We start from the raw sequence: 25,387 nt of genomic DNA on the forward strand, positions 1-25,387 counted from the left end.
GGCGCATCCCCCCCTCGGATGTCTCTAGAAACGGTCCCGCCTGCTCCAAGGGAAATATTCCCCCTTGAGCCTGGCACAGACTCGGACTGGAGGTGTTATTCGTTGGAGGAACAAAAATTCAGCTAAAGCTCCTCTCTTCTCCACACTCTGAATCCCCCCTCCCCGGTTTTCCAGCCAAATAAGCCCAAAAATCAGAGTAAGAAAAACAGGTGACACCTCCTCCCTGGCCCAGGGACAGGAATACTGCTCCTGGGACCAGCTTCTCCCTAAAAGGAACTTTTATTAAGAAACCTTTAAACAAATCCAAGATAAATCACCCCAACACAACGGCACAGCCTGTGGATACAGTGTGGAATCCAGAAGATGCTGGGTGGGCACGGGGCCCAAACCTGGTGCATGAAGCCAGACAAGACACCCAGCAGTGTCTGCCCCCAGTCCAAGAGGGGACACTGCTGCAGGGATTTGGGGAAGGGGAGCATCCTGCTGCTCCCAGCCTTCACCACTTCAGCTGAAGGATAAACCCCTGTCCCAGCCAGCAGCATGGGCAGCGTGGAGAGCTCCGGCCCAGGGTGGGATGAGAGGCCAGGGGAAGCCCCCAGGTGCAAAGTCCAGCTGTGGCACCCCAGGAGCTCCGAGCAGGTTTGGGCAGGCTCAGGGCCTCCCTCACCCACAGGGCTCAGCTGCGGCTGGAATCTCTGCCAGAGCCCCTCTCCCTGTGCCTGGAATGGGCCTCCCGGGCCCTGCCTGCCCGAGGGGACCCGTCCTGCTGCCTGCTGTGACTGCCGTGCCCATCACTCCTCCTGCCGGGCTCCTCCCTCCTCTCCCGCTCCTCCCAGGAGCTGCCCTGGCCTCTCTGCTCCCAGGAGCTGCCCTGGCCTCTCTGCTCGGGGCAGCTCTTGTCCCCCCTCCTGTCCGAGTGCCGCTGGTGCTGCCGCTGCTCCTCGTCCCGCTGTGTCCTGCTGGAGCTGGAGCTGTTCTTGCTGGAGCTGGAGCTGTTCTTGCTGGAGCTGTTCCTGCTGGAGCTGTTCCTGCTGGAGCTGGAGTTGTTCCTGCTGGAGCTGGTGCCGGCATAGCGCTCATACCCGGGGTCCTCCTTCTCCTTCTTGATCCTGGGCTGGGGCTCCTCCTGGCTCACCCGCTTCTTCCCAGCCTGGGGGCTTGATCTGGACTTTTCTGCTCTGCTCTGCTGCTTCTCTGGAGCTGGGGTTCATGTTTTGGGATGGACCACGCTCCAGGACCACTTGGTTCCCCACAGCTCCCCTGGTACCATCCCACCTCCTCTGCCCCTACAAGTTCTCCCTCTCCACCCAATTCCCAGCCTGCTTCCCCCTAAGGGAGATCCCAGACCACTTCTAACCATGACTTTTCCTCCTCTAGCTGCAGCCACCCCATTTCTCTCTTTACCACTCACATTGTGTTCTTCCCAGCAAGGCTGGGCATCTCCACACCCCTTGGAATGCTGAGAGCATCCCTCTCATTCCCATTCCTCAGTAATACTGCAATCCACTCTGTGGAAATAACTTACTTCTCCAGACCTGAGGACTCTTCCCTCTTGGCTCTCCTTCTTCTCCCTCATTTTTGAGCATCTTCTCAGCACTCTGTAGCAAAACCTCGTTCCCACCCTCATTTTGTGACCATTTTTCTCCCTCCAACCCTCCCTTCATGCAGACTCCATCCCCCAAACCCTCCCACGGGCCAGGAATCCACCCTGCCAGGAACAGCCCTCACCTTTCTGCTTTTTCACGGGCACATCCTCATCCTCCGAGGGGGAGCCTGAGGAGCTGTGAGGCGGCGTTTTGACCCCGCAGCCCTTGGCGTGGAGGGCTCTGGTCACCTCATCCCAGTCCTCGGACTCCTTGGGGGGCCGGTAGTTGGCCACATGGTCCACGCGGATGGTCCGTCCTTTGATCTGGGGGAGGATCGAGGGCTGTCCCCGGCTGTCCCCGCCCTCGGGGCCGCAGCCCAGAGAGCCCCGGCAGCGCCTCTCACCTTGATCCCATTGAAGTTATCCACGGCCAGGATGGTGCTCCTCTGGTCCTCGTAGCACAGGAAGCAGAAGCCCTTGGATTTCCCGGTTTTCTTGTCCCGCACGAGGTTGATGTTGACGACCTCGCCGTACCTGTGACAGACACACAGACACAGACAGACACTCACACTGTGGCAGTGCCCAGGGCGGCGGGGCCGGATCCGGGGATGGGGCTCGGAACTTACTGTGAAAACACGCAGATAACATCGCCCTCCGTCAGCTCGTAGTGCAGCCCGCCTGCGGGGAGAGGGGAGAGGAGAGGAACGGGTCAACGGCACCGGGACCGGCACCGGGACCGGCACCGCTCCCAGGCCCGGCCCGTACCCACAAAGATCCAAGCGCTGTCCTTGTACTCCGCGTGCCACGACACCGCCTCCTGCACGCCCAGCTCCGCCTCCCGCGCGTTCAGCTCGTTGATGAGCTTCACCTTCGTCAGGGGACTGCGGGCGAGGCTCGGTCAGTACCGGTACCGGTACCGGCCCCGGCGGGACAGAACCGGGCCCGGCCATTCCCCCCCACAGCCCCACACCTACTTCATGGCGGCGGCGGCGCGCACTGCGCCTGCGCGTAGCTCCGCCCCGAGCCGAGCCTAGCCGAGGCGGAAGTAGCCGAGAGCTGCCGAGTCGATCGATTGTAGCCGAGTGCGGCCAAGTCGGGCCGATTGTGACCGAGTCAGGGAATAATTACCGAGAGAGCCCGAGCACGGTCGAATAGGGCCGATGGTGGCCGATTCGGACCGATTGTAGCCGAATCGGACCGATTGTAGCCGAATCGGACCGATTGTAGCCGAGCGCTGCACACCGAACGGGATCGACGGTGGCCGAGCTGGGTCGATTGCAGCCGAACTGGGCGATTGTAATCGAGCGCTGCGCACCGAACCGATTGCGGCCAAGCTGAACCGATCACGGCCGATCACAGCCGATCACAGCTGATCACAGCTGATCACAGCCCACCACAGCCGATCACAGCTGATCACGGCCGATCACAGCCGGTTATGGCCGATCACAGCCCATCACAGCCCATCAGAGCCCATCACAGCCGGTTACAGCCGATCACAGCTGATCACAGCCGATCACGGTCGATCAGGGCCGATCACAGCTGATCACAGCCCATCACAGCCGGTCACAGCCAGTTACAGCCCATCACAGCCGGTAACAGCCGATCACGGCCCATCACAGCCCATCACAGCCAAGGCACAAAGCAAGAGTCGGGGCGCAGGGGGCTCAGAGCCTTTATTGGGGTCGGGGCGGTCCCGCTCAGCACGGGCAGGAGCTTTTCCCGCCGGGCTGGTCCGGGCGCCGCGCGTGCGGCCGGGGCTGCGCCGGCCACCCCTCCGTGTCCCGGCAGGGCAGCGAGCGCTGCGCCTTCAGCCGGCACACCAGGCACATGAAAATGGCGTCCACGTTCTGGCTCTCCTGCGGGTCCTTGGCCGAGGTCTCAAACAAAAGCATGTTGTGAGCGTCGGCGAACTTGAGGGCCAGGCTGGACGGCACCTGGATCAGGTCCTTCAAGTCACACTTGTTCCCCACCAGCACCCTGGGGACCAGCGGGGGCACGGCGTGCCCGTTGCACTCCTCGACCCACGTCTTGAGGTTGGTGAAGGAGCTCATCTTGGTGACGTCGTAGACGAAGACCACGGCGTGCACGTTGCGGTAGTAGTGCTCCACCATGCTCTTCCGAAAGCGCTCCTGCCCGGCCGTGTCCCACACCTGCACCTGGGGAGGGAAGCAGACGGGAAAAGAGGCTACAGGAGTGTGGAGCGTGGCAGGGCCGTGGGGAGGGGGCTTCCTGCTGTCTGGTTTTCAGAGTCACAGCCTGGTTTGGGCTGGAAGGGAAGTTAAAGATCATTCAGTCCAACCCCCTGCCTCCCTTCCACTATTGGAGATTGCTCCAAGTTCTCTCCAACCCGGCCTTGGACACTTTCATGGATCCAGGAGCAGCCACAGCTTCTCTGGGCAAGCTGTGCCAGGGCCTCTCCATCCTCACAGCTGAGAATTTCTTCCCAATATCCAATCTAAACCTGTCTTCTCAGTTTTAGGCCATTGTCCTGTCCCTCCGTCCCTTGTCCCAAGTCCCTCTCCAGCTCTCATGGAGCCCTTTCAGGCAGTAAGGTCTCACCTGAGCCTTCTCTCCTCCAGGCTGAACAACCCCAGCCTGACTGCAGAGCAGAGGGGCTGCAGCCCTCAGAGCATCTCTGCCCCTCCTCTGGACTCATCCCAACAGATCCATGTCTATTTGTGCACCCAATCCCACACCACGAACAAGAACGCTGATGATTTCACAGGGGAAAAGAGAAAATGAGAAGGGGGAGGCACCCTTCATGTAGGAGCACAAGTGAGAGGGCCAGAAGCTCTGTGGGCATGGGTGAGGAGCCAAGAGAGCTCCTGGGGGAGGATTAAATAACAGAACATCACAGGTGACGTGGTAGGGGGTCTCTGCCATAGACCACCTGGCTGGGAAGAGCAAACAGATGAGCTGCTCTGTGGACAGTGAGCAGCAGCCTTGTGTTTGCAGCCCCCCTGGTTCTCACAGAGAACTTGAGCCACCCCAACACCTCCTGGGAGGACAGCACAGCAGGGCACAGGCAACCCAAAACATTCCATTGATGAAAAATTCCTGACCCCAGTGACATAGATGGCAGGAGGGCTGGATGAGCAGACAGTGAGATGGACTGGCTGAATGTCCAGGCCCAGATGGTGCTGGTCAGTGACACCGAGTCCCACTGAACACTGGTAACCAGCAGAGTGCCCCAGGGTCAGTCTGGGATCTCCTGGTAATGTTTTGTAGCTGGGAAGTGGCAGTTTCCAAGTTAATCCAAATTGCCCTGCACCCATGGAGACAGTGCCTGCCTCAGGGGATTCCCAATTGAAAAACACTGGGACAGCAGAGGTGCTGCTCAGCCCGTTCAGGGCCAGCCTCTCCCAGGCAGAGAATAGAGGGATGGTCCCTCTCCCACCTCTCACCTCCTCTCTTGAATACAGATCCCAGGAAAAGGCTGGTTTGCTGCACCGCCTCCCACTCCTGCCCACTGGAGCTCAAATAATATCCAAAGGTAGAAAACCTGGCAGCATTTTGCTGCTAGTGGCAGCAAAACAGGCTCCATGCCAGCCTGCAGCACAGCTCACAGCAGCAGGGCTCTGTGGGGCTCACAGAGCTGGGGAGAGCTGGGAGAATGAGCATCTCTAAAGAGAAAGACAAAATCATCCATGGACAGCCCGGAAGCACAACTAAAGCTCTCGCCCACAAACACAAACTCTGGTTTCATTGTGTGTCCAACTTTTGATCAGCCATCTGTCAGTGCAGCAGCAATGTCTGTCCTTCCAGCAGCAGCCCCAGGGGCTGTGGGTGCTGATCCCACAGCTGGGCAGGCCGAGCTCCACCACAAACTCTGCTCTAACAGTGGCGGGTTTGTTCTGACACACCAGCCAGAGCCCTCCAGGTCTGGGCTGGGCTGATTCTTCTTTAGAGGTGCCACACCAGCCTTCATAAGCAAATCCATCCTGCTGCCATCACAGCTCCAGGTGCAGCTGGGAGCAGGTTCTGAGCCCACTGCTGCTGCTGCTGGCCTGTGTGAGCTCTCAGCCTTCCAGCCTCCCACCCTCTGCCTCCCCAGAGCCCCTGGCTGTGGCACAGAGTGTCCCCCATCCCTGCACAGCTCTACCCCACTCCAGAGCCACCCCAATGGTGCGGGGACCCAGCTCTGCCCATGGCACGGGTGGCAGTGACTCACCCCGAGCCATCCCTTCTGATCTCTGCAGGCTCCAGCCAAGCCCAGAAACAGCGCCAGGCACCGGGGCTGCTCCAGGGGCATCTCTGCAGCACAGGGACCAGAATTCCTCCTCCCTGGCCCTGTTCCCTCCCTCCAAAGGGGATGAAAGGAGAAGCCCCCAGGAGGGCTTTGGCAGGAGGGAGGGATGGGGAGCGGCTGTGCCATCTCTGCCGGGGCTGAGCCCACCGGGACAGGGCTGAGCCCCCCGGGGACAGGGCTGAGCCCCTGGGACAGGGCTGAGCCCCCCGGGGACAGGGCTGAGCCCCTGGGACAGGGCTGAGCCCACCGAAGACAGGGCTGAGACCACCGGGGACAGGGCTGAGCCCACTGGAAACGGTGCGGGACCCCCCGGGAGCCGAGCGGAGCCCCCCGGGGCCGGTGCGGGACCCCCCGGGGCCGGTGCGGGATCCCCGGGGCCGGTGCGGGACCCCCGGGGCCGGTGCGGGACCCCCGGGGCCGGTGCGGGATCCCCGGGGCCGGTGCGGGGCCGGGGCCCACCTTGATGCGCTCCCCCTCGATCTCCACCGTCTTCTCGCGGAAATCCACGCCGATGGTGGCCTCGGTCTTGCCGGGGAAGGTGCCCCCGCAGAAGCGGAAGGTCAGGCACGTCTTGCCCACGTTGGAGTCCCCGATGACGATGATTTTGAAGATGCGGGTCTGCACGTAGGGCTCCAGCACGGCGGGGTCGGGGCCCGGGGGTCGCTCCCCGCCGCCGCCCGCCGCCATCCCGGGCCTCACCGGCTCATGGGGACCGGACCGCCACCGGCACCGGCACCGGCACCGGCACCGGCAGGGCTCTGGAGAGCGGCACCGGCACGGCCCGTCCCCGCCCCGCGTACGGCACCGGCACCGGCGCAGCCCCGCACACCGGCCACGGCACGGCGCGTCCCCGCCCCGCGCACGGCATCAGCATCGGCATCGGCACCGCCCTGAGCTCCCGGCACCGCGCATCCCCGTTCTGGCACCGGCACCGCGCATCCCTGGTCTGGTACCAGCACCGAGCATCCCCGTTCTGGCATCAGTACCGAGCATCCATCCCCGCCCTGGCACCGGCACCGCGCATCCCCGCCCTGGCACCGCGCATCCCTGGTCTGGTACCAGCACTGAGCATCCCCCGTTCTGGCACCGGCACCGCGCATCCCTGGTCTGGTACCGGCACTGACCCGTCTCAGGGCTCAGAGCTCCAGCCCCGGGCCAAGCCACAGACCGAGCGCCTTCACGGCATCCCCAGCGGAGGGACAAGGGACAAGGACCGCCAGGGCTGCGGGCAGTGGGGCTGGCCCCTCCAGGAGAGACCGAGGGGCACAGCGAGGCAGGACCGGGCACCGGAAGTTTTAATTCACAGGAGCTGTTTGTCAGGGACTTGAGCTTGCTTTCTCTTCTTCATAGTCTCCAGCTTGCCCAGCCTGTGGAACAAGATGCCAGTGTCAGGTCCAAGCTGTCTCCCCTCAAAGGGACACGGCTTTCCATCAGAGTGTGCAAGGAACATCAGATCAGAGAGATTTCTCTCTCCAACATCCACACGGTACCGAGAGCTGCCAGTGGGATCACGACGGGCAGTGCCACAATGACCCTCTCCATGTCCAGCCCTCCTGTGCAGCACCAGAGATGGGAAGGGGATGTGTCCCTCCTGTCCCCAAAAACCAGGGCAGTGGGGAGGCAGCACCCAGCACAAGGGCAGGGGGCTGCAGCAGGAAGGATGCACACAAGGATTGCAGGGGTGAGGGGAGCAGGTGACAGTCTGAGGAGGAGAGGAGAGCCATGGCAGGTGGGTGTGAGGGGACTCATGCTGGGCTGGGGCAGCATCAGGCTGTGGCACAGTGACAGTGGCATGGGGACCAATGGGAACATGGGACAGAACCCCAGGGGCTGCACTGCTCCTGCTCACACAGCCCAGGAGATCCCAAAAGAACTCACAGCCCCTCAAACTGGGCCTCTGGAACTGACTCCTCCAGGGCCAGCACTGATGGGACCTGCAGGAGCCAGAGGCTGGGAAGGATTGACCAGAGACCCTCAGTGGTCACCACCACCCTGGAAGGGTCAGTGCTCATCATCATCAGCACAGACATGAAATGGTGCACTAAGCCTTGCAGCAGGTGGAAAAGCCTCAGGAAGCTCATTCTGATCCCCCCACTTCCCATTCTGGTCACGTCTGAAGGTCTGCACTGCTGAATGAGCCCCACTGTCTGAATGAGACCATGGCACAGCCCTGCCCTGCCCTGGGGACAAAGAGCAGCCACACAGATTTGGCCCCATTGAGGCTCACTGAGACTTGTTTTGGCCCACAAAGGTAGCTCGTTTGAGAGACCCAATGGCCCCACAGAACCATTTCTGTGGGGTTCCCAGCTACTTGTGACATGGCCAAAAACCTGTGGATCAAAAGTGGGATGAACAACCACTGATCCATCTCCCTGTGCAAGGAGACACCACTAAGGAGGCCCAGGACCAAGCCTTTCCCTCCTCAGGGCTTGCTTGACCCTCCCTGCTCAGGCTGGCTTCCCCCCCCTCCACACCACCACCAATGGGAGGGAAGTGCTTTTAAACAGAGACAATGTTTTCCAGGAATTCCTGGAAGTTTTAATTCACAGGAGCTGTTTGTCAGGGACTTGAGCTTGCTTTTTCTTCTTCATAGTCTCCAACTTGCCCAGCCTGTGGAACAAGATGCCAGTGTCAGGTCCAAGCTGTCTCCCCTCAAAGGGACACGGCTTTCCATCATAACGTGAAAGGAACACCAGATCAGAGAGATTTCTCTCTCCTGGCCCCACAGCCAGCCGGGACAGCAGCTTGTCTGCCGTGTGTGGGACCACAGGCTGCAGGAGGGTCCCGTACACACGCAGGCACTCCAGGGTGGTGTGGAGGATGGTGTCCAGCCAGAGCTGCTCCACAGCATCCCCTCGGTCCAGTTTCCAAGGCTTGTGCCTCTGGAAAAAGCCGTTGGTCTGCCTCACACACTGGGCAATGCACTCCAAAGCCTTGTAGATCTGGAAGCTTTGGAAATAACCGTCCACCTGCGCAGGCAGCGAGGCCACTGCTGCCACCAGCTCATAGTCCTCAGCACACGCCCTGCCTGTGCCTTTCCCCTCCCTGGAACCCAGTTTCTTTGGGAAGCAGGACTCTGAGAAGCGTGGGTAGGTGTTGCTGGGGTTCATGCTGGGGGCTGTTGCCCGGTTCAGCAGCCCCCCGAGCGCATCCGCCAGCTCCGAATTCACCACCTTCACCACCTTCTCATCATAGTAGTCACAATCCCTCTCTGGGACGCCCTGCCGCAGCAGGAAGTACCGAAACCCATCCACGCCGTACTGCCCCACGCACACATTGGGATCCACCACGTTTCCCAAACTCTTGGACATCTTCTGTCCCCTCACAGTCCAGTGGGAGTGCACCAGGATGCGCTCGGGGGGCTCCAGCCCCGCCGCCAGCAGCAGCGCCGGCCAGTACAGCACGTGGAACTTGAGGATGTCCTTGCCCACCACGTGCTGCACGCCCGGCCACCACGCGCCGTGGCTCTCGGGGTAGCCCACCACGCTCAGGTAGTTCACCAGGGCGTCCACCCACACGTAGATGGTCTGCGTGGGGTCGCCAGGCACGGGGATGCCCCACTGAAGGCGGCTCCGCTCGCGGGACACCGACAGGTCCGGAAGGTCCTCGTCCAGCCAGCGGAGCGTGCACTGGTAGAAAGGGTCAGGGAAAATGGCACCAGGGTTGTCCCGGAGCCAGTTCTGCAAGGGGTCCCGGAATGCTGAGAGCCTGAACATGTAATTCTCCTCCTTGGTCCAGTGCACCTGGGACAGCAGGAGAGGAAAGGATTATTGGTCCCGAGAACAGGGTGATGATTTGCACACATCGTTTTCAGCACGGAGATTGTCAGACACTGCCCGTGTCTGGATGTGCTCCCATACCACGGGAAGCTCTCAGCACCTTTCTGTGACTAAAATGGACCATCTTATCCAAGGCACTGCCTCCTTGGGATCCCCAGGAACACACCTGAGGACTCAGGCACCTGGGATGGTTCAGCATCCTGCTCCTAAAAACACTTGTAACCCTGGGAAGGAACACCTTTCCACCTGCCAGGCTGATGTGACATCAGAAGGGGGTTAGGGAGATTAGAATATACCTTCTTAACAATATATTTTTGCAATAATAGTGAAAAATCATGCAAAGACAAAATGACATTGTAATTCCTGCCATTCCTGGTGCCTGCCTTTGTTCTCCTGAGGCCGTACTCCTCTTTTTCCTCAGTTTATGCATTAATGCATCTAAATCACTAACTTTGTTTGCTTACAGCACTTGACAGCACTTCTCCCCCACACTTAAATCCATTAAATGACACATTCAGCTAAACCAGTGAAAACTTGGTGGGTGGATGTGGTAGGAGTGAGCTGTGTGAGGCACTCAGGGATCCCTGGCTGGGTCAGCAATCCTGCAGTGTGCAAGGCTCAATGGTGTGCACAAAACACCCCAAATGTGGCCGGGACAGAGCAGAGCAGCAGGTGAGCCCCTCACTGTTGGGAAAGATGGGACAGGAAGGACTTATGGATATGATTTTATGGTAAGAAATACTGCAGATGTAAAACCTGTGAGTGAAATAGGAACGAAAGCCAGTTTTGAGATGTGAGCATGGCAGGCAGGAAGACAGTGATGAGCTGAAAATGGGTGAAAAGACAGGAAAACAAAAGACAGGAATGTTGCCTTTCTACTCTGCAAAGGCATCAGGGAAAAAAAACAGATAAGAAATGTAGCTTTTAGAGTTTAGAATATAAAATGACATGGTAATGTAGTAGTTCTCATAGGCTGCGTGCAAAGTCTCTAGGTTTTGTATCTCGCACGGGTTGGTCACTGTAAATTAGGATATTCAACACAAAAAGAGACAGAATGGATTGGAACAAGGGGATCGTTCTATTCTCTTACCCTCTTACCCTCTTCTTTCTCTTTTGCCCTTCCCCTCTCCTCTCTCTCACCTCACTTGCTCCTGTTTTCTCCCCACGTTTTTCCCCTGCTCCTGCCCTGTTTCTACCCCTTATCTCTCTTCTATCTCTCTCTCCCCATTCTCTCTTTAGGGCTTTGCTCCAGCCCAGGCTGGTGGCTGAAGGCAAAGCCCTCTTTACCCACAACCCTTGTAATAATAAACCCACGTGTCTCTAGAACATCTCAGCTCTGCAAAGCTCCTTCTCCCTGCCACCCACGGAAACATTTCCACACCTTACCTGGTGTCCGGTCTCCAAGGACACCCTGCAGGGGCGGCCCTGGCTGTCTGTGCTCTCTCCCAGCTGGTTCTCGGGCAGGAAACTCTCCTCGGCCGTGCAGTACCAGCCCTCGTAGGCGCCCTTGTAGAGCATCCCTCCATCCCTCAGGACCCCCCAGAAATGCCTCACGGCCCGCTGGTGCCGGGGCTCGCTGGTGCGGGTGAAATCGGTGTAGGAGACGCCGGCCTGGCTCAGGGCCCGGCGAAAGAGCCCCGAGATTCTCTCACAGAGCTCGGCAGGAGAGGTGCCCGCCGCGGCCGCGGCCTGCTGGATCTTCAGGCCGTGCTCGTCGGTGCCTGGAACGGAGAGAGGCCGTGAGGAGAGGCCGGAGCGCTCAGCCCCGGCAGAAGGGCTCATTCATCCCCCCGGGGGAGAAGGGGGGATCGGAGCGGGGAGGGGGCCAGGCTGACCCGTGCAGAGCCGGGCCGGGCCCGCGGCGCTCAGGCGGCGGTGGCGGAGCAGCGCGTCCGCCAGCAGGGCCGAGTACAGGTGCCCGATGTGCGGCGGGCCGTTCGCGTAGAAAATGGGGGTGGAGAGCAGCAGGCGGCGGCCGGGCCCGGTGTCAGTACCGGTGTCGGTACCGGTGGCGGTGCTGGCGGAGCGGCGGGGCGGGCGCGGGAGGCGGCGGGGCCAAGGCCGCCACATGTCGGTGGTACCGGCGGTGGTACCATCGAGACGGCGGCACAGAGCGGCCCGGCCCACCCGGAAGCGGCGGGAGGCGCCTGCGCGGCGGGGCCGGGGCCGGGCCGGGCCGGCGTGAGGGGCGGGGGGGGACACCGGGACAGACCGAGAGCGACCGGAGACCGGCCACAGGAGACATGTTCCTCTGCCGAGCGGGCCTGGCCCGCGCCCTGCGCCCCCCGCCGCGGGGACGAGCCCACGCGGGTCAGTGCCGGCACCGGGGATGGATGGGGGAGGCACCGGGAGCGATTCCCGCCGCTCTAGCCCGGGGCTGGTGCAGGCCCGCCCGGGGCCAGCGGTGTTTGCGGGGAGCACCGGGCCCTACCGCGGGATCCCTGCGGGCACGGAGCGGGGAGAGGGCGGCGGATGCTTCGGGAAGGCGTTTGGGACAAGCGTGAGCGAGCCGGGGCTGGTTGATCCCCCCTCGGTGGCTTTACGGGCGCTTGGCGGCTTCGCTGCGGGGTTTGGCACAAACAGGCGCCTTCGGGCGGCTGAGGCGGGTTTTGCCTCGCCGGGAGGGAGCTCCTGGAGGTGGGGATTGAGAGGGACAAACCTCTCCTCGGAGCCGGTCCCGGGGATGAACCGGGCCGCCCTGCCTGTGATTGATTGATTGATTGATTAACAGGCGATGCAGAAATAAAACGGGTGCTCCTCGTCCTGCTTGGCTGCGGGAGCTGCCTGCACCTGGATATGCTCATTTCCACCGGGGATGCCCCTTTTGCCACCAAAACTCCTTTCCTTGCTTGGCTGTTTATGCCCGCGGAATGAATTGTATGAGCAGAGGGAGTTTGGTATAACCGGTATAACCATCCCTGGTCAGCTCAGCTCAGCTCAGCCTCTCTGCTTTGCTTTTTCTGGAGCATCCTCGGACAGGAGAGGGCTGGAGAAGGTGGAACCACCAATAACATCTCTGTGCTCGGCCATCCCAGCCTTCCCAGCTGCTCACAGATGCTCCTGCTATCAATTATTTCAATTACTCCTCGATCTTACAGAGATTTTGTTCCCCACAGCTGCCCAGAGCACCCTGTTGTGGCTCAGGATAACACCCCCACCTTGTTTGGGTTTTCCAAAACAAGGGTTCAGAACTGACTTAATCTCTAAAACCTCCAGATTTAACCTTTGCATTGACGGTGTTTTTTTGTGTTGTTTCTCCAATGAATTGTGTTCCTCAGGCACGTTGTTGCAGCGCTGGAATGTGCCCCCAGACCTGCAGCTGAGCAGACAAGTGGCTGGCACAGGCGTGCCGGGGAAAAAGGGCACTAATTCAGTTTTGGTCCTTATTGTGGGCTTGTCCAGCTTAGGAGCAGGTGCCTATGTAAGTAGAAAGGTGGTTCCTGGGAAGAAGCTGCAGTCCATCTCTCCTGTCGAGCATTTTGCTGATTTCCAGCTCTCTTTACTTAGCTTTTGGTCTCTGTAGCTTTCTCTCTGTTTCCTCCTTCAGAAAACTTCAAGGGGAGCTAAATGGAAATTAACTTCTTATGATTGCTTGGGTTTTAGCTGTAATTTCAGTTACCTTTTTTTTACCTTAAAGGCACTCTTGGGTTTTTTTATGACCAGCCACAGCTCTGTGTTGTCTTTTATGGGACAAACAATTCCTTGTCAAATCTCAGTTCAGAACATTTGTTTAATTTGTGTAAGTGTACCAAATCAACACCCATTTATATTCTGATTTAAAAGAATAAAGGTTTTCAGCCTCACCGAAGGAGTAAATGACATTCCTAGAGACTGTCAGCATTGCCTGGGAGTGGATACAAGTTTACACCACACAAATCTTTTTTTCAAACCTCTTTCTTTAGGAGGATCATATTAATTAAAAGTTCTAAATCTCACTTTTTTCCTAAGGAAGCTCCTGGGAAAGGGGAAAAAATTCAAAACAGAGCATGGAAAAATATTTTCCTATTTCCCTTAAATATAATTCTTTCCTGTGCCCCACTGCCATTTTTTTGGGGTTTTTTTTTTGGCAGACAAGGTAGCTGAAATTACAAAGCACACCCTGCTTTTCCCAAGACCTGTTTAATCAAGAATCCTTCCTAATACTCCGCTCTTTCCCTCTTCTCTTCCATTGCCTGTCTTCCCCTGCAGTTTTGCAATGCCACCAGCTAAGATGCCCTTCTAGATCCCTGACGTCTTCAGGTGTTCCTGGCAAAGCTGGCAGCAACCTCTTGTTATATTTAATAGTGGGAGGAGCAGCCACTGGAGCAGGAGTTTATGTAAGAGCATTCACTAAAGGAGTTTGTGGGGTGGGAGGGTGGAGGGAGGGCACCTCTCTGGACCTCCCACCCTGGAACCCTTCACTTCCAGCCCTTTTTGTGCTCCCTGCCCTCAGGTGCTTCATTTTCATCGAAAAATAATTTTCATTTCATAGTTTTCATTGCCAAATAATTTAAGGTTACAAGTGGGGTGTTCTCAGGGGGTGCAGTTTTTTTTACTGGGGAAACCTGCCTTTGATTAACCTTTGCACATTAAATAAATCTAAACTCAAACTGGCCATTTGTGTAAAGGTACAAAATGCTAATTAGTGCACCTCTGCTGGTATCAGTAATGCTGGCATGCATAAAAGGAAATAATACCTGAATGTAGGTGTGATAAAGGGAAGGCAAGAAAACTTGTCCAACTTGGTGATTTCCTCAGGGAAGAGACTCAAACATCCCCCCGTGTCCTGGCAAAGTGTAGTTCTGCTTCTGCATAGAAAAAACTTGGCATTATCTCATTGGAAATATCCTCAAGGCCTGATCTGATGTTTCTCCTGTGCATAACAGTGTTTTTTCCTCAAGGATTGGATTTAATTTGCTGTATGCTGCCCTTTGGACTGGCTTAAAACCTTCCTGATTCTGCTTGTAAAAGCAGAGGTGGTTTGTTAACCTTGTCTCTTCTGTCTTTGAGCAAAAGGCTTTAAAAATACCTTAATCTTAATTTTTCTAAACACCAACAAGTTCTTGTTTTCTAATATTTCTGACATTTCTCCAGTTTCCCTGGACAGGCTTTTGTCCTGTGCTCTTTTTTTTTGTGCCTGCCATTAAAATAGTTTGAGACTATTTGCTATAAAACACCAACTTGTGAGGGCTGGCAAATGAAATTTGACATCGTAGAGATTATTAGCAAGGCTGGGGTTTGCCTCAAAAAAGGTTTTCTTCCCTCTAAGTTTTTACCCTTGGGGGGAAAAATACTGGACTCTGACCTTCTCCCAGCACTCCCAGTGTCTTCAGGTCCAGTTTTTCTTGGAAGTTATTGTGATGTAAGAGGAGTTCCCTCCTTGTCTGTAGCAGTAAATTGCACATGCCGGCTCTGCTTGTGCTGTATCCCAAGTTTCACAGTCAAATAAACAGGTCAGCACTCAGCTGGAAGAGATTCCATGTCCAAAGGCCAGTGCCTGGAGCTCCTGTGGCTCAAGGTCCTGCTAATGCCAGGGGTGTCCTGCCACCACTGTGCCTGAGAAAGCCACTCGGCTTGTTGGCTCTGCCCAGCTGCTCTGAGCTTTGGGAGCTGGGAGAAGCTTTTTCTTTGGATTTGTCTCCCATTTCCGCAGCCTTGTGCTGTTTCATGGCCCAGCTTGGGGCTTGTGGTTTTGGGGCTGGTTTGGCTGCATTTCCCTCACTGGAGCTGGTTCCTCTTGGAGCAGATGTGCAGCCAAACACCTGCAGGAAGGTTTTTTGCTCCTGGGAAGCAGCCAGACACCCAAGGCTCATCACCAGGTGCAGCAGGTCGTTTTCTGAGCACATTCCCAATGGGCACCTTTGTCCAGGGAGGTGCATTTTGCCCCACATGTTGCTACTGGCTTTTCCAGCACATGGGGTGGACAAAAGCCTGTCAGGGGCAGCAGGAGGGTGGTGCCTGCGTGCTGTAAAGGTGTGCAAGGGGAATGTCTCCTGTCTGTCTGCAGGTGTACAGAATGGTGCAGGAGAGCAAAGAGCGATACGCCAGCCGGCTCTCGAGGAAAACCAGGCACGATGACTCCTCTGCTTCAGGTGGGTACCAGCCCTGCCAGCCCTCTTCTTCATGAGCTTGAGGCCTCCAAAACAAACAGAACAGAGCCTCTCTGGAATGACAGATGTGCCTTTGTAAGATTGCACCTCCCAGTGTGTGCCGTTGTTTCAAATTTCCATTCGAGGCCAGGTTGGACAGAGCTTGGAGCAACCTGGTCTAGTGGAAGGTGTCCCTGCCCATGGCAGGGGTGGAACTGGATGGGCTTTAAGGTCTCTCCAAGCCCAACCCATTCTGGGATTCTTCTGTGACTTCCCAGCACAGAAGACAGCGCTGGCTGCATGACCCAGAACAGGCTGTTTTACCATCCTGAGGATGAAGTGAGATGTCTCCTGGGGCTCATTTCTGTCATTTACTCCTTCTGTGATAAAAAGAGAAACGAGTAAGCCCTGCTTCTGGCCTTTACCTTTGCACGGTCTGGCAAGGACAGTGATTCCAGAGAGGCTCTTTCCTGGCTGGTGGAGAGCCTGGAGTCAGCCCTGGACTGCAGCTCCCAAACCACAGCCTGTGCTCTGCTGACTTAAGCCATGTCTTTCTTCCCTTTCAGATGCTGCTCCTGAGGGAGGTGAGTTCTGGTGCTAATACTAAACTGCCTGGTTTGTGCCTGCCCATGGATTAACATATGGTGCTCAACAACAGGACCTGCCTTTGGGAGGAGGTCCCTTCTGCAGGAACTCAAAAGTTGTCTCCTTGAACAAAATTACAGTAAAACATGCCTTGGCCTTTTGTGGAACTTCCATTTCTTATAAACTGTTCACTGGTTGGCCAGTGCAGAGTTTCGGGCTTGCTTAGAAAAATCAGTTTGCTGAAATCTGCCTGATTCCTGCAGGGAGCAGCTCTGGGGAAAGCTGCACTGGGGTTCTTGGGAAGGGTGCTGGGGCAGAAGGAGGACAATTTCCAAAGGAAGTCTGGATGTAGAAGGCCCTTGGTGACATACTCCGCCCTGGGCTGGGGCCAGGTGCCTGTATGTGCAGTAAGTTGTCCCATCTGTCACCTGCAGCTCCAGGCACTCATCCCAAGGTCCCATCCCACGTCCCTTTCCTGCTCATTGGGGGAGGAACTGCTGCTTTTGCTGCTGCCAGATCCATCCGGGCCCGTGACCCCGGAGCGCGGGTAAGCGCTCCCCTGCTCCAGACCCTCTCTGTGTGTGCTGCTGTCTGCCTGTTTCACTCCAGCTCATGTATTTCCTGGCCAATTCAAGGTGCTGATCGTGTCTGAAGATCCTGCCCTGCCCTACATGCGTCCCCCCCTTTCCAAAGAGCTGTGGTTTTCTGATGATCCCAACGTGACGGAGACGTTGCGGTTCAAGCAGTGGAACGGCAAGGAGAGGAGGTGGGTGGCACTGCAGGTGACAGGGAAAAGGGGAGTGGTTAGTGACCGGGTGACAATGAGGGGCAGTGAATGGTGCTGGCAGGTGCTGGCAGGGGTTGAGGAATTCTGCTTCCCACCAGAGCTCTCTCAGTACTCAACACCTCACAAACTGCTGGGATTCCCCTTAGACATGTCCTTCTATGGGCAGGAGTCCTGGGAAATCAGTTAATAAAGGTGAAGCTCCACAGATTAGAGCAGAGGTCCAGGGACACGGGATCACACTTGATTTTTGAGACTTCTGTGATTAAGCCGTACTTGGTGGTTGGATTTTATGATCTTTTCAAACCTGACCAATTCTATGATTCTGTGATCCAAACTCTTGAACAGTGTGAAGACTCTAATTCTTAAAAATAGATAAATAATTGTGGCGCTTGTTATGGATGCACAGAGCTGTCATTGTCTTGTTGGAGAACAGCTGGATTTCTGGTATCCCAGAGCAAGGGGAACCTGTTTGATAATGGATCTTTTTTCAGTATCTATTTCCAGCCACCATCTTTCTACGTGCCTGTCGAGGACTTGTCTTCTGTGGAAAATGGTGGGGTGGCAGTTCTGCCTGGCAAGAAGGTGGGTACAGCACTGGCTGTTGTTCCTACAGCTCCTCCTGAGCAGAGCCTGCACTCATCAGCTGATACTGAACCACTGGAGCTGGAGGGGCAGTTGGCTGGGAAGGGGAATTTGGATAAATTTGGGAAAAATGTGATGGAGCAGAGATTTTGCTAATCTGAAGTGAAGTTTGAAAGTGGGAGAAGCCAAGAGGAATAGCAGTGAGCTGAGGGAAGATGATGAGGAAGAGAGAAGGATAAGTTTGGAGTCAGGGCATGGGACAAAAATTATGTAGACCTTCCTGCTGGGCTGGGCAGTGTCTGAGCCCATTTCACACTCAGACCCTGGGAGGATCAACCTGAGTTATCGTGACTCCCAAAAAAGTTGTCTCAATTCCCACTTCCAGTCCTCTCACTTCCCCACTTCCGTCCCCACCCTAAACCTAAAGGTGGGAGAATGTTAATTCCAAGTTTGCAAATCTGCTCAGCAGTCCATGCAGTAAAGACCTCGAGCTCACCTGGGTTCATCCTGCAGGTTGTGCACATGGATGTCAGAGGGAACACAGTGAAGCTCAGTGATGGGACCCAGATATCCTATGACAAATGTCTCATTGCCACTGGTAAGTGCTGTGCTTTTTCTTTTGTTCCTGGGCTTGTGCCAGGCTTTTTATTTCAGTGACATTTAGCTAGAGATAAATTCTCTAGAGTACCTCCCCTGTGGAGCCAAGATGGGGGAGTCCAGGCTGGAAAAGAGAAGGCTTTGGGGAGATCTTTGAGCCTTCCAGCGCCTAAAGGGGCTCCAAGAGAGCTGGAGAGCGACTTCAGACAAGGGTCTGGAGTGACAGGACAATGGGGAATGCCAGAGGGCAGGGTTAGGTGGGACACTGGGAAGGAGCTCCTCCTGGGCATGGGTTACCCAGAGCAGCTGTGGCTCCCCTGACCCTGAAAGTGTCCAGTGCCAGGTTGGACAGGGCTTGGAGCAACCTGGGATAGGGGAAGTTGTCCCTGCCCATGGCAGGCAGTGGAACTGGATCAGCTTTAAGGTTCTTTCCAACCCAAACCATTCCATGATTCTTTGGTTCTCTTTGAGAAGTCTCTGCAGTGTCAAACATGATGTGGAGCAGTGACATGAAGGACAGTTGTGCTGTCTGGGTTCTGGGTTTTTCACCTGCCTTGCATCATCAGATTTGCTGGGATTCAGGCAGAATCAGTCATTATTCTCCCTTCTCTCCCCACTGTGTCCAGGGGGCTCCCCGAGGAACCTGCCTGCCATCGAAAGAGCAGGAAAGGACGTGCAGAAAAGGCTGACCCTGTTCCGAAAGGTAACACCCAGCTGCTGCCAGCCCCAGGGAGGCTGAATAAATCAGAGCCACTTACCACTGGTTTCAGTTTTTAAACTCTTCTGGGTTGAGTCGGGATGGTCCTGCCTTGTCACTGCTTCCCTCAGATGGTGCCCAGGAATCCATTGCCTGATTATTCTTTTTCCCAGGCAGGAAACCAGGGTAGAGTCACTCAACTACTCACCTGCTTTCCTCAGCCTGAGAGCTGTAACTGTGTGTGAGATTATGGGGTTTAGATATTTTTTTTAAAAATTTTCCCTCCTTTGTGACTTTGCTGCACCTTCCAAAGTGACTAAAAGCCGTTGAATGGGACCAAAATGCTTTCTGCTGCCATTCCTGTTAGAGGGGATTGGAAACGGGGGCAAACGTTCTTTCAGATCGAGGACTTCCGGAGGCTGGAGAAGATTTCCAGGGAAGTCAAGTCCATCACAATAATTGGTGGTGGTTTCCTCGGCAGCGAGCTGGCCTGTGCCCTGGGAAGGAGAGGTGAGTGTGTGTCCCCAGCTGTGACAGGCACTGAGTGGCAGCAGCCTCACTTTAGAAACATCTTTTCAGTACCCAGACTGTCAGGTTTTTTGCACAGACTCTGTGTTTGCCTAAAGGAAACAGCACACTCATGTTTTGTTGCCTGCCTGGCCAAGGTTTTCCCAGTCTCTCCCTCACCAGCTGCCCAGCAGCCCCTGACCACAGAGCTGGGAGCTCTGCAGGGTAAATGTGAGCTGCAAAGTCTCTCAGAAAAGTCACATTTGTTCTTTGTGCTTAACGCCACTCTCAAACTACGATTTTGGGGTTGGAACTGGATCATCTTTAAGGTCCCTTCCAACCCAAAGCATTCCATAATTCTGTGATTTCAAAGAGGTAGTGAGCAGCTGTATTTTAATTGTCAGTGTGTGCATAGGGCCTTTATGGTAACTTTCTAAGTTTTTTGCCGAAATATCAAACATTTCCACTGAAAGTCCATTATCTAGACTTTGCAGGTGTATGTGGAACAGCAGTCAGTCACTTTGTGATTCCTTGGGAGTCACAACTCCCAGATTTGGAAACTTCTGTCAAGCTCCTTGTGTAAAGTAAAGCATGTGTGTCCCAACATCTGCTGCTGCTCTTTATCCTGCTGCTCTGTGCTTCCCTTCCAGCCCGAACCCGAGGCCTGGAGGTGATCCAGCTCTTTCCAGAGAATGGCAACATGGGCAAGGTCCTGCCCGAATATCTGAGCAATTGGACCACGGAGAAAGTCAGAAGAGGTGAAGCTGCTGAGGGGGTTTGGGCTGGTGGCTGCTGGGGACATCCAGCTCCCTCCTGTCCCTGGAGCACTGGGAGGGCTGGGCAGGGAATGTTTCAGTTCAGGCAGCTTGGGCAGCACAGAGCTGCCATGAATCCTGGCCTTCTTGGCAGTCCCTCTGGGAAGGCTGAGCAAACAGGCTTGCCCATGCCAGTGAGGCTTTCCTTCCCTGTGGCTGTTTCCTGGAATGATCTCTGTGCCCACCTGGATCAGGCCAGGTGCTGTTGTGTTTAGCTGATAAAGTCAGTAAGATCCAAGACACCTTTTTCCATTTGCTGCATTAAGTGCAAAATAACCTTGTGCATTGGGAAATGGAGAGGGAGAGAGGGAGGAGGAATGTCACTGGGGTGTGGATTGCAGGGCCTGATAACCCACAGGTCTGGGTTATTTCTCTTTTGGAAGCTGCTTTGTTGGACCTCTGGGTCTGGCTGTGGCACAGCAATAGGTAATTGAGTGTCCTTAGCTCCTGAACACCTGTTTTAGGTAATTCTTTCGGATGTGGCCTTGTCATCACATGAGAGGTACTTTGGATTGTCATTTAAGCAGCTTTCAGACTTTTTAGCTGGGTTTGTCCTCGTGCTTCCCCAAAGCTGCACTAGCACATGGAGCAAAGCTTGGGTGGGCTCTGGTTCCTCACCCAGCATCTTGTCTGCACCAAGCACCTCCTGCAGGTGGGATCTGCCCAGCCCTGAGCAGGCAGTGAGGTGTCCTGTCCTCCTTTCCAGAGGGGGTCAATGTCCTGCCCAATGCCGTGGTCAAATCCGTCTCTGTCTCCGGCAACCGGCTGGTGATCAAACTGAAGGACGGCCGGAAGGTAAACGGGAGAGCAGGAGAGGGTCACCTCTGCAGGGGCGTGCAGGGAATTAACAGCCTCACTGTGCACTCCCAAACAGGTGGAGACAGATCACATTGTGGCCGCAGTGGGGCTGGAGCCCAACGTGGAACTGGCCAAGTCAGCAGGGCTGGAGGTGGACTCGGACTTCGGGGGGTTCCGGGTGAACGCGGAGCTGCAGGCGCGCTCCAACATCTGGGTGGTGAGTGAGTGTGAGCACAGCCTCCCTCAACATCTGGGTGGTGAGTGAGTGTGAGCACAGCCTCCCTCAACATCTGGGTGGTGAGTGTGGGGACAGCTTCCCTCAACATCTGGGTGGTGAGTGAGTGTGAGCACAGCCTCCCAAACATCTGGATGCTGAGTGAGGACACAGAATCCCAGGGCTGCAGGGGATACACAGTTGCAGGAGGAGGTGAACGGGGTGAGCAGGAGCGAGTGAGGAGAGTGAGGAGAGCAGTTGTAGCGCAAGCCCAGAGCCTGGTCAGGCACTGCAGCCGCCTCGTTTCCGTGGTAACCACGGCAAGTTTGGAATATTTATGCTGTGTAAGAGGAGTTGGGGTAACCTAAAGATAGCCTGGATCACTCGCTTGCATAAGAGTCCCTTGGTGGGTGTTGAGACTTTGATTCCTCTGGAAAACGTATTTCGTGCTGGTTTGTTTTTCCAAAGATCAGGGGGAAAATGCTGAGGAAACTGGGAGTTGTGTAGTCCAGGGAGTGGGATGAGGGAGTGGTGGCGTTTGGGGTTTGTCAGAAAAACTCCATTCTTTGTTGCACTTGTTCTCTCCCCGATGTTTTTTGTTGGGGCTCTGGTGGGAGCTTTCCCTGCCGTGGTGCTGACGGGCTGGTTCTCTCCAAGGCAGGGGATGCTGCCTGCTTTTATGACATCAAACTGGGCCGGAGGCGTGTGGAGCACCACGACCACGCCGTGGTCAGCGGGAGACTGGCTGGAGAGAACATGACAGGAGCTGCAAAGCCCTACTGGCACCAGTCCATGTTCTGGTAAATAACTATCCTTTCCTCTTTGGGGGTTCCTTGCGTGGCCACATTGCAGGAGCTTGGACAAGATACACCTTGGGAAGGATCTGTTTCCCAAGAGGAGTGAAAACACCTTAGTAAACACCTTGTACAGAGGGACTGGAGTGACAGGACAAGGAGGAGTGGCTCCAAACTGACAGTGGAGAAATTTAGGTTCAAGATCCAGAAGAAATCCTTCCCTCTGAGGGTGATGAGACCCTGGCAGAGGTTGCACAGAGAAGCCGTGGCTGCCCCTGGATCCCTGGAAGTGTCCAAGGCCAGGCTGGATGGGGCTTGGAGCAGCCTGGGATAGTGGAAGGTGTCCCTGCCCATGGTAGAAGAGTGGGATGAAATGGGTTTTGAGGTCCCTTCCAACCCAAATCATTCCAGGATCCCTCCTGAGCAGCAGGCCTTAAGGATTTCAGTTCTGCTCAGTGAGCTGGTTTTTCTGAAGCTCATGGCCATGGGCTCCTTGTTCCACCTGTGTGTGCAGAGGAGACTCCAGGTCTCAGTCAGTGCCCAGTGTCACCCCAGCCACACTGGCCTAAGGAGTGGAGCGTGGATGGATGGAACTGCCCTGGATCTGTGTCACTGCTGCCACAAATCACTTTATTCTCCTTCCATTCCTAGGAGTGATCTGGGCCCCAACGTGGGGTACGAAGCCATTGGCCTCGTGGACAGCAGTTTGCCCACAGTTGGAGTCTTTGCCAAGGCCACAGCAAAGGACACGCCCAAAAGTGCGACAGAACAGTCAGGTGGGGACTGGGAGCTCCTGCAAGGGCTGGGTGGGGAGCACAGGGTCACCCCGACCTCTGAGAGCACGAGGACACAGCAATCTGCTGCCTCATGTCTGGACCAAGCTTTAAAGGCTGCCTTTTATATTAAAATGGGATTAAAACACAACATTCCTCCAAGAAGGTATTGGGGAATGCTTCTACTGCCACGCAGACTTTCCCAGGGAAGTTTGATCTCCTCCATGGCAATAAAATGATCAGTTTGGGACAACAGAGACTGTAGATCCAAACAGGTTTATTTTGGAGCAAGCAGATTGTGCTGTCCTTTGCATTTGGCAGTGGAAGTTGGGGATTGTCAGTGCTCCATGCTGGGATTGTTTAATTGTGTTAATGAAACTTAACTTTTGGGGAACACAAATTAAAGGGGAACACCTCAGGCTCCTGCAGAACATGCTGCCATCATTTCACGTCCTGCACTGGGTGTGTGACTCCTCCTGTTTCTGCCTCAGGGACTGGAATTCGATCTGAGAGCGAAACAGAAGCAGAAGCCTCAGAAGTTCAGCTCTCTGAAAGCTCTTCACCAACGCCTCACGTCCCGACGCAAGGAGAAGATTACGGCAAAGGTGTCATTTTCTACCTCAGGGATAAAGTCGTGGTGGGAATCGTGTTGTGGAACATCTTCAACAGGATGCCCATTGCTCGCAAGGTCAGTGCAGGGAGGTTTGCTGGAGTGGGGCTTTTCTTGTGGAAAAATCAATCTGTCCATTCAAAGTGAGGATAAATAAAGGCAGCTGGTGCAGGGCTGGGCAGTATCCAATGGGAGCACTGTTATGGGTGAGTTAGGGGAGCTGTCCCTGTGCTTTTTTTTGTATGTTTGCAAATTTTTTACAGAAATAACTCGAATCAGGTGTGTGCTCCAAGCCTGGCCTTGGCACAGCTGCAATTCCAGGACTGTAGTAAATACAGGCTGGAGTCACAGTGATGGTGCAGGAGTGAAATGTCCCATCCTTGTGCTGCTTTGTCCCATGTCCAAGTGTCTGAAACAGTCTCAGATGTCACAGAAACAGCTGGAGCAGCCCTGAGCAGGGGCTTGGTGTGTCCCCAGCCCTGTGGCCTGTCCCAGACCTCCCAGTTCAGCTGAGTCAGACTGTGGAAGTCTTTGTTGATCTATAAACTGAAGATGCAGTTGAAACATGTTGCTTCTGCCATCCCCGTGGAAGGGAGGTCCTGCCTTCCTCCTTCCCTCCCTCCCTTAGCAGTCCTTACCTTAAACCTCTGGTCTCTTCATCTTGTCCAAAAGCTGCAGGTTCAAGCCAGATATCCTGGCTCCAAGTCAGTGCCAGGCCCACCTTTGCAGAGCTGAATCACTTTTTAAAACACTTGTTCTCCCTGGCTGTAAAGGAAAACCCAGAAACAAATCCCACAGGGACAGGAGGGTGGTTTTCCTGCTGTTCCTGGAGGCAGGTGATGGTACATTTAAGACTCCCATGTGAATTTGGGTGTAGAAAGTGCTGTTATGTTGTGGCTGTGTCAGTCTGGTGCTTCAGAGAGGCTCCAAAGAGTTGCTGGCACTGGCTGTGACAGTCCTGCAGCACTGGCTCTTTATGAGATGTGCAGGATTTAATGTGTTCTCCTTCCTCCAGATCATCAAAGACGGGGAGGAGCACGAGGACCTCAATGAAGTAGCAAAACTCTTCAACATCCACGAAGACTGAACTCCACAGCAGGAACACCTGGAGGGAGGGGGCTGCTGGCTGTGTGCCCCCTGCAGCTTGGGCAGCTTCCTGGGAGCACTTGGGAATATTCCACTTGCCCAAGCCCAGTGTTTGCACCAATAAAATCAGATTGTTCTAGTCACCTGCTCCTTCCTGCACCCCTGCCTGGCTGGTGAGGGAAGGGGAACGTGCTGCCCCACTGGGGTCAGTTTTCCCTTGTGTCAGCCGTGGAGAGGCTGCAGAGCTCCCTCTTTCCTCACAGGAATTCCCACTGGGGAGCAAACAGGCCTGGAGGCTCTCTGCCTGTTCTCCAGCCTGTCCAAACACTCAACTTGGGGAAATTAATTACCAGTCAAAATCAGAGCAGATTGATGAGAAGTAAAATAAATCTTAAAAACCCTTCCCCTCCCTCCCTCTCTCTCCTTCCTGGGCTCTCCATCCTCCTTCCCATGGTGGAAAGGAGCTGGGGAATGAGGGCCATGATCAGTTTATCCCATGTCATTTCTGTCCTTGCCCAGGGACAGGGGTTGTCATCCTTCCCCTGCTCCAGTGTGGGGTCCCTCCCATCGGAGCCAGCGCTCCATAAACTTCCCCAGCCTGAGTCCTTCCCACAGGCTGCAGTTAAATCTTTTATCCCCGAGGTGTCACCACCATCTCTGCTGGGCTCAGCCATTGGGGCATCCTGGAGCTGGTGGCGTTGGCTCTGCTGGACACGGGGAGAATTCTGTCCCTTTCTCACAGAAGCCACCCCTGTGTCCCCCTCGCTGCCAAAACCTGGCCATGCAAACCCAGTGATGTGAGTGAGGGCCTCGTGGTGCCCTTGGGCCATTGTGACACTGCAGGGCCCCGTGACACCAAGG

The 25,387-nt window shown here is 55.6% G+C and overlaps 4 protein-coding genes across 5 annotated transcripts; 1 reads left to right on the top strand and 3 right to left on the bottom strand.

Annotated features, from left to right (window-relative positions):
• Positions 1-242: 242 nt before the first annotated feature.
• Positions 243-2,582, bottom strand: RBMX2 (RNA binding motif protein X-linked 2). 2 transcript variants are annotated; one of them, XM_083876500.1, is made up of 6 exons: positions 2,560-2,582; positions 2,351-2,466; positions 2,212-2,263; positions 1,990-2,119; positions 1,729-1,909; positions 244-1,200 (listed from the first exon to the last, which is right to left on the bottom strand). In XM_083876500.1, the coding sequence occupies exons 1-6, from the start codon at positions 2,562-2,564 to the stop codon at positions 677-679; spliced, it is 1,008 nt and encodes a 335-aa protein (XP_083732626.1). In that variant the 5' UTR covers positions 2,565-2,582; the 3' UTR covers positions 244-676. The 2 variants fall into 2 exon arrangements, with proteins under 2 accessions (XP_083732625.1, XP_083732626.1); XM_083876499.1 differs by lacking the exon at positions 2,560-2,582 and having other exon boundaries at positions 243-1,200; positions 2,355-2,553.
• A 700-nt stretch (positions 2,583-3,282) lies between these two features.
• RAB33A (RAB33A, member RAS oncogene family) lies at positions 3,283-6,521 on the bottom strand (the record flags this gene model as incomplete). The annotated part of the gene is made up of 2 exons (XM_083876239.1): positions 3,283-3,741; positions 6,294-6,521. 2 exons carry the CDS (start codon positions 6,519-6,521, stop codon positions 3,283-3,285), a joined length of 687 nt encoding a protein of 228 aa, XP_083732365.1.
• Positions 6,522-8,350: 1,829 nt separating this feature from the next.
• MARS2 (methionyl-tRNA synthetase 2, mitochondrial) lies at positions 8,351-11,723 on the bottom strand. Its single transcript, XM_083876407.1, has 3 exons — positions 11,449-11,723; positions 11,000-11,334; positions 8,351-9,577 (listed from the first exon to the last, which is right to left on the bottom strand). The coding sequence occupies exons 1-3, from the start codon at positions 11,681-11,683 to the stop codon at positions 8,378-8,380; spliced, it is 1,770 nt and encodes a 589-aa protein (XP_083732533.1). The 5' UTR covers positions 11,684-11,723; the 3' UTR covers positions 8,351-8,377.
• Positions 11,724-11,778: 55 nt separating this feature from the next.
• AIFM1 (apoptosis inducing factor mitochondria associated 1) lies at positions 11,779-24,669 on the top strand. The gene is made up of 17 exons (XM_083876406.1): positions 11,779-11,923; positions 12,892-13,034; positions 15,600-15,684; positions 16,248-16,265; positions 16,701-16,813; positions 16,902-17,032; positions 17,545-17,635; positions 18,149-18,233; positions 18,859-18,935; positions 19,331-19,439; positions 20,087-20,194; positions 20,958-21,046; positions 21,126-21,266; positions 21,921-22,063; positions 22,709-22,833; positions 23,322-23,518; positions 24,456-24,669. Exons 1-17 carry the CDS (start codon positions 11,857-11,859, stop codon positions 24,525-24,527), a joined length of 1,794 nt encoding a protein of 597 aa, XP_083732532.1. The 5' UTR covers positions 11,779-11,856; the 3' UTR covers positions 24,528-24,669.
• The last annotated feature ends 718 nt before the right edge of the window (positions 24,670-25,387 follow it).

This window comes from Zosterops lateralis, assembly GCF_965231275.1.
Source record: "Zosterops lateralis genome assembly, chromosome: 21".
NCBI lineage: Eukaryota > Metazoa > Chordata > Aves > Passeriformes > Zosteropidae > Zosterops > Zosterops lateralis.

What these genes read in the sequence shown, in the direction of transcription:
- MARS2 (XM_083876407.1), bottom strand. Translation starts at nt 11,683, where the DNA reads ATGTGGCGGCCTTGGCCCCGCCGCCTCCCGCGCCCGCCCCGCCGCTCC. An exon ending in CCCGGCCCGGCTCTGCACGG is followed by an intron (nt 11,335 to 11,448) that starts GTCAGCCTGGCC and finishes TCTCCGTTCCAG; the next exon opens with GCACCGACGAGCACGGCCTG. An exon ending in CCTTGGAGACCGGACACCAG is followed by an intron (nt 9,578 to 10,999) that starts GTAAGGTGTGGA and finishes CTGCTGTCCCAG; the next exon opens with GTGCACTGGACCAAGGAGGA.
- AIFM1 (XM_083876406.1), top strand. Translation starts at nt 11,857, where the DNA reads ATGTTCCTCTGCCGAGCGGGCCTGGCCCGCGCCCTGCGCCCCCCGCCG. An exon ending in AACTGAAGGACGGCCGGAAG is followed by an intron (nt 21,047 to 21,125) that starts GTAAACGGGAGA and finishes ACTCCCAAACAG; the next exon opens with GTGGAGACAGATCACATTGT. An exon ending in TGGCACCAGTCCATGTTCTG is followed by an intron (nt 22,064 to 22,708) that starts GTAAATAACTAT and finishes TTCCATTCCTAG; the next exon opens with GAGTGATCTGGGCCCCAACG.
- RBMX2 (XM_083876499.1), bottom strand. Translation starts at nt 2,535, where the DNA reads ATGGCCGGGCCCGGTTCTGTCCCGCCGGGGCCGGTACCGGTACCGGTA. An exon ending in AGGACAGCGCTTGGATCTTT is followed by an intron (nt 2,264 to 2,354) that starts GTGGGTACGGGC and finishes CTCTCCCCGCAG; the next exon opens with GCGGGCTGCACTACGAGCTG. An exon ending in GCCCGTGAAAAAGCAGAAAG is followed by an intron (nt 1,201 to 1,728) that starts GTGAGGGCTGTT and finishes CATGAACCCCAG; the next exon opens with CTCCAGAGAAGCAGCAGAGC.